We start from the raw sequence: 7242 nt of genomic DNA, 5'->3' as shown, positions 1-7242 counted from the left end.
GACGCTCAAGACTAACATTATTTTATGTATTGAGTATTTAGACAAAACAGGTATACGACCGTAGCCACGCACACAACTGAACAGAGAGACAGATGTTGCCTCAAGGTTACACTATTGTATGTATTAAGGGATCGAGTTTCATTATACCTGATATTCTCAGAATAATACTCATGAGTATTTTATATTTTAAATGTAACTTAAAATCACCGACAGAAACATATTCTTACTTACATTACAGCTACAGAAAGTATATGGGTGAGGTACTTAGGCATATTATGACGCTCGCAATTTTTTGCATCGTTATATCTCAGAAGCGGTGGCTTTTAGGGAAAAAATTATTGATACCTTTTTTACAGGAAATTCCCTGATCTACAAATTATGTCTGGGGTAATTTTGCGATAAAACTTACCGTTTTCAAGAAAATCGCGAAAAACTCATTTTTTTGACCTTATTACCCCGCTAAAAATTTTTCCTTACATGGGATCGGTTGGGACTTTTAAGACAATGTTTATAATTATAATTTAAACAATTTTAAGAATTTTCAGCTTCCCCTGAATTTGTCGTGGGTTTACTGATTTTTTGGTCTAATTTGACCGGACTATATTACGAAAGTCATTTAACTAAAATAAGTTAGTTGTAAAAGTCACAATTTAGGTTGAAACAAAACAAAACAATTACTTAAGCATTCCCTCCGCTCTACACTCCTCTTACGAACATAATACCATTATGTACCTAGAAGCTGGAGCTCAAATCAAAAGCAATCAGAACAGAACAAAACACTTAAACTTCACTTCCAAAATAAAATCAACTAGAAATTAAAGCAAAACACAATAGTTTATTTGTTTAAAAATTTTTCGATCAATTCGAATTTTGTTTTCCTTGACTCTGCTTTTTGCAATTCAAGCTGCGCTTTGTCACGTTGACGCTGCTGAAAGCGTTCTTCGGCTGCTTTCATTTCGCGCTGCCTCTGCTTCAACTTTTCCTTATAATAGTCAGATCTCGACATTGCAGTTCTCCTAGTTTTAATTTTGGCAGGTCTTGTTGATGGCAGTGCAGCAACTCCAACAGAAGCTACTGGGGCAGCTCCAGGAAAAGATGCTGTGGCAGAAAATCCAACAAAAGCTGCTGATCCACCAATTACGTTATTGGTTTCTGTTTCTAAGGCAGCAGCATTTGAAGCAGAAGCTGTATTTGAATCTGTATCGGCCGCAAAATATTCCAATGTAGGAGATGCCTCAGCATGTGTTTCTGGGAACCTGCTTGTCGTTGAGGGCATATCCGGTGAGGTTGGAATTAAAACTGGTGCATTTGTAAAATTTTCAGACCCAAAGTTGATAGTTTCGGCTTTTGAATGAATGGGCTTATCTCCGAATAAATCCTCCATTTCTTCCCAAAAAGGTACGGTGCACGGAGATGCGCCAGTTTTCGACGAGTTGTCCTTAGCGTCATTGTAAACCCTCAGCAACGTCTGCATCTTTACTTCAAGGTTGCGAGGTGTAAAACCCGAGTCCTGTAATATATTTTATATTTTTTATTTGTTTACTTACAAGAAATTTCAAAATACTTACAAAACCTGCCGAAATTATGTCCTCTAGAATGTTCGCATACGCAAATCTTTTTTTTCTGTTCTTAGTGAACTCTTCTTTGCGTCCTGCATAAAAATGCAAGAACACTTTGGTCTCCTCCTTTGTCCAGCGCTTGGTTCTACAGTTAAAAATATTTATTTTTAATCAAATCCGCTTGTTGGTATTTAATTTTTGTTTACCTTTTTCCCATTTGGATGCTCAGAGTTTCTTTTTTCCCAATTTTTACTTTCCAATTAGAAAAAGCACAGCGGTAGACCAAACCAAACCAACAACAGACAAAAACAAACCGAATAATTTTTTTATTTGAATGTTTGAATACGCTTAGGGATGTGTTGAAAAGTATTGTTTTTTGTATGCCAAGTTCAGTTACGGTTGAAACAAGAATTTATATGGAGATTGAATTGGATTAGATTGAAGTGCGAGTTGAATATTAAAAGCTTCAAAAAAGAAAGCATCTGGATGTATTTTTACATTTTGTTTACAAATACGGCTTTTTTAATTCCGAGCTGTCAAACAAAAATGTGTTTCATTTTTAGCTTCGATCGTTCAGAACTTAAAATTTTGTTTTTAGTTCTGAGCCTATAACAAGATTCTTTTTTCTTGGAGAATTAAAAGATAATGTCGTAGGTATTTTCACAGGCATTTCATAAGCTAAGCTAAACCTTGGCTTAAATGAATTTTCTATATACAATTAATTCTCTTATTACATAAATAAAATATCTATGAACGCACTCCTGAATAATCAAAGCTGCCAACCTTCACGTAGTAAATGTTTTCCTTGTCAGTGTTCTATTCCAAACATTCCATTCACATTATCTGCACTATTATATCCACTATTTTTACTAGCCAATTTATTGGCAGCATTTCTTTGTTGTTGTTTACTACGTTAAATTTTGCTGCGCTATCTATAAATTTCCCAATAAAAAACGCCTATAATAAGTTTATTGGATATCAAACTTTATTTTTCTTCTTTATAATTTACTTTTTTTTACAAATATATATTAATGGCGTCAATGGCCGTTGGCTTCTCGAATGTGAATGCCTTCGTCTTCGTTCTTTTTCATGAGGTTGGCTGCGGTTATTTTTATATTTCCAATGAAGTTGGCAACAATATATAAAATAAGGTGTAGCTGCCATCGTTGAAGTGCAAACCAAGTATAATGGTCTTCTAACACTTGGTCTCTTCAATTTATTTTACATTTTATTTTCTAATAGGAGGCTGTTTGACAATTAAAAATTTATATTATTAAATGAAATGCTTTGTTTGAACTCTCGCACGATTTGAATAAAAGGTTTAAAATTACGTCACGTTTTATTTGCGGGAGGATATGGTAGCATTGACTTATATTTATATTTGTTTTTCTATTCAACACCAGGTGACATTTTGTCTTGTAAAGTTTGGTTTCACTTTCAACTTCTTTTTCGATAAAAAAGTGTTTTCACACTACAATTTTCATTTATCCGGAAATTAAATATCATCCTAGAGGCCAAATATAGCTATTATTGGTTTTCATCATTAAAACCAGCTCGTTTATGGCGATCATTGATAATTTCTGTCATTGAAAAAAAATGTCATGATGTAAATCCACCGACAAATTTTGACTGACAGAAAACTGTCATTATAATTGTTGAAACACAAATCAGTGATCTTTATAATATATATAATGGACAAAATAATAATAATGTTTATATTTATTTTATGATAATATTGCTTAATGATCATATTTATGTATATTTCTTTACTTGTTCTTCTATTGAACACCAGGTGACATTTTGTCTTGTAAAGTTTGGTATCACTTTCAATTATTTCAATAAAAACTGTGTTTCCATGTTACCATTTTGATTTATCTGGGATTGAAATAATTTTGAATTATATCGACGATAAATACGATTTTATTTGAAGAAAATTCACAAAACACGTCTATATTAGTTTAGGATTACGTTGGAATTCAAACTCTTTATTTAATCGGACTTACAATTTAACAAAAACTAGTTAAAATATCACAAAAAGTTTATTTAAAAGAGCTTGAAGAATGAACATACATTTCCTCTTTATTGAACATACTCAAAAGAAAATTAAATAAATATGTTCTCTTACATTCGAAGATCACATGTTGATAGATATCTTTAGGCTGAGGTTATATTTAAACAATTTCATACTGTTTTTATTTTTGCATTTTTTACTTACTTAACTAATTTTGCATAATATTTTGTATTGGTGCCTCACCAATTATATATATACTGATAATCTTCTATGTTAACGATATGGATTAGATTATTGTAATAAGTAATAGTTCTTTCGGAAAATTGAAGATTTCCATTAGTTGGGTTACTTCTAGTGGAATGCTGTAAAAACGGATTACAAATAAAAGAATACATTTTTTTTGTTATTATATTGTTTTGATAGCTTCTAATCATATGCTGTCATTTCGCTACCATGTTACATTAATTTCGTGAATGTATCTATTTATTATTGTTTTTTTTTTTCTTTTTTAAGATAATCTCTAACCCTATGCCTTGGATAATTTTTAAATTTATTTTCTATTCTTACAGTTAGACATAAATTACTTACAAAGTCTTCGTTTCCGTTATCCAACAACTGGACCGTGTATTTTTTATTGGGACACTTCGGTAAAAGATGTTCTTTAGAACCGCATCCGTAGCACGCACCATACTCGCGTTTCGTCTTCCTACACTCGACAGCGATGTGCCCCACGCAGTTGCAATTGTAACAACGTGGCCCCTCCTTCTTCTGTTGTCTCATCGTTGTCGTTGGCTTTTATTCACCTGGCTTGGTCTGTTCTACCTTGCCGAAAGTTCGAAGTAGCTAAGCACGATCCTTAAAATCATGGACTAGAGCGTATAGTCTTAAATTTGTGTCACTAATGCCCTCTACCACGTACTCGATAAATTCATCCTCCTCGATGCCCATCCCGTTTGATAACACCACTTTGTCATTGAAGTACTGTTGAAACGTCTCATCGTATTCCCATCGTCGTGCCTCAAATTTTCTTCTCATTGTTAATTTATTTTCTTTTTTATCAAACATCTCCGTCATTTCGCTAAGCAGAGCGTCAATCTTCTTTTCGGCAAAATTTGGCTTTGAGTACAGCCATTGTTGGGCCTTTCCTTTCAATTTACTTACTAGCAGCTTGCACAACATTTTTTCTTCAATATTGTATTCTTTTTTATCGCTCTTCAGTTGTGCCAGCCAAACGTCAAAATTTGCTTCTCCTTCGTATTCTTTGCATGTGTTGTAATTCCGCTCTTCTTTGTCATCTACATTGTCGTTGTCGCTTCGTTGTTTCTCGTTTTGCTCTCGAACTGCGTTCTTGTTTATCTGTTGCAGTAGTTCGTTTTCTTTTTTCAAAAGTTCGTTTTTTTTTGCTAGTAACGCCTTTTCTCTTTTGACGAGTTTTAACTCTCTCAAGAGAAGTTGGTTTTGTTTTATTAAAACTGTCTGTGCACTACTACCAGCGCAGCTTACGTCACCATCGTTGTTTTCGTTTTCATCGTTGTCGTTGACGTTGCTATCCCCATTCCCCATTTTCGATGCTCTCGTTCTCGTCGTTGTCGTCATCTTCCTCCCTCGTGCCGTCATCGCTTCTACTTTCCACATCGTTGTTTGAATTTTTTCGTCTGCTGTTGCTTGGCTTGGGTTTTACTCCTCTCTTTCCTTCTGGTACTTCGTTAAGTCGCACAACTAACGCTGCTTTTGTGCCGTTACTTGGCATGCCTAGACGTTGCAGCCATTCACGCAGCTGTACCACAGAATACTCGTTTGGCTCTATCATTTTTATGTATATTATTCTTTATAAGATATAAGCAGAGTTGATATGGAGAGAGAAAAGGAGAAAGAAAAAAAAACCAACAAGGGAAATTTAAACTAATGAATGGTGACTGAGCAACGCGCAGACGATTGTTCGCGAACAAAAAAATGTTGTTGTTTTTTTTTTTTTTTTGTCAGAGTTTTCCTTTTTCTTTAAATGTTTTTCTTTTTATATAATTGTTTTACAAGGGTAATCCCACTTCTAAATTTTAGGCACAGATATTTAAAAGGCAACTAATAGTCGGTGAACGAAATAAAGAACAACTTACTTTCTTGGCGGTCGGTCACCAACTGCCCCGCTTCTCTTTTATTTTCATCTTGCATTCTTTTATAAGTGCTGCCACTGTTTAACATTTACTTACATACTACTTAAGTGTTGCCACTGCTTAACAATTACTTACTTACTACTTATTATTACGCTTACATGCTAGTATTGCACTATTACTATTATAAATATTACTACACTTTTGAACCTGGTAATTCTAACTACATCTATTAGTGTCCTCATTAAAGATATTTCTGACATTATTTCTGCGTTTTCGTCTAAATTTAAGGTGGTAAAATCATACTTCAAGTTTTCTACGTTTGATTCTTTTTCTAAGTCCGCTATGATTTCATTAATATAAGTAATGTTTGTCATGTGGAATAACGTTCCATATTCTTTATAAACTGCTGTATTACCATTTTCTATAAGTAAATATTCACTCCTAGAATAATCTATTACCTCCGATCTTATTAAAATAATATTTCTTATTGTAATAAAAATAATAATATGTTTTATGAAGTCCATTATCAATAATTTTCTCTGCTTCTTAGAATGCTGTTCTCCAATCTGTTGCTGGATACTGGCTTTATAGAGCGAACGGGAATCACTTTGCTGGTTTCTTCCTTTTAGTTCACAATTGATTACACTTTCAGGATACTTTGTTTTTCTCCTATTTATAAACAAATTTGGCTGATAGCTTCAATTTCACTTTGAAAGTTTTTATTTGTATTTACAAGTACTTATGTAAATTTTACTATTTTATTCACTTTCACTTTTTACGTTAATAATGAGCTATCCCGGTTGAGCCCCCAATTATATTTATCCGTCGGAAAAATAAAAAAAGGTTAATTCAAAAAAATATATTTTTAAATATTAACTTTATTTTCTATTCAACAAGATGGAATATTTAAATAGTTTTACATGCATAGTTCTTACGTACTACTCTGTAACTACTGAAAACTCCTTTCCGTGTTGCATCTATTTATATCGTTTTGTTTCCTTTATGTTTGTGTTGGTTAATTACTTTTTGTATCTTTATCTTATTTTGTTATTTGGTTGGTCATAAAATATCTGTTATGTTCTATTTTTATTGTTATCTTGTTTTGTTATTATTTTATTTATTATTTTATTATTATTATTATTTCCTCTTATTTCCTGCTTGAGGTACAGTTGAGTGTTTATAACTGGCGCAAGCTACGAGCTGGAGCGTAAATATTAAACATTGATAACAACATTGGACAATCAATATTAGAATTGAGGACATCATAAGCAAAAAGGACAGAATACAATTTTCTTCTCAAAACTAGAAGTTTTAAGTCTATAAGAGTACATCTAGTCTCATAACATGGAACATCTGAATTTTTAAAAATTTTACGCAAAGCAAACTTTGTAAATTTTTTCTGAACCTTTTCAATACGACAAATGCTCGATTGAGTGAAGGGATTCCATATAACGCAACAATATTCTAAGAGCGGTCTAACAAGAGATAAATATAGTGTTTTTAGTGTATAAGGATCATTAAAAAGTTTTGAATTTTGAATTGTGAAGCCCAACATTGAGTT

At 32.7% G+C, this 7242-nt stretch overlaps 1 protein-coding gene across 1 annotated transcript; it reads right to left on the bottom strand.

Moving 5' to 3' along the window:
• Nucleotides 1-815: 815 nt before the first annotated feature.
• LOC129947752 (uncharacterized) lies at nt 816-1850 on the bottom strand. Its single transcript, XM_056058432.1, has 3 exons — nt 1766-1850; nt 1569-1704; nt 816-1510 (listed from the first exon to the last, which is right to left on the bottom strand). Exons 1-3 carry the CDS (start codon nt 1774-1776, stop codon nt 836-838), a joined length of 822 nt encoding a protein of 273 aa, XP_055914407.1. The 5' UTR covers nt 1777-1850; the 3' UTR covers nt 816-835.
• Nucleotides 1851-7242: the final 5392 nt, after the last annotated feature.

Source organism: Eupeodes corollae, chromosome 2, assembly GCF_945859685.1.
Source record: "Eupeodes corollae chromosome 2, idEupCoro1.1, whole genome shotgun sequence".
Taxonomy (NCBI): Eukaryota; Metazoa; Arthropoda; class Insecta; order Diptera; family Syrphidae; genus Eupeodes; species Eupeodes corollae.
The sequence above is the reverse complement of the archived record's forward strand: the minus strand, read 5'-3'. Positions and strand labels throughout refer to the sequence as shown.

What these genes read in the sequence shown, in the direction of transcription:
- LOC129947752 (XM_056058432.1), bottom strand. An exon ending in ACATAATTTCGGCAGGTTTT is followed by an intron (nt 1,511 to 1,568) that starts GTAAGTATTTTG and finishes AATATATTACAG; the next exon opens with GACTCGGGTTTTACACCTCG.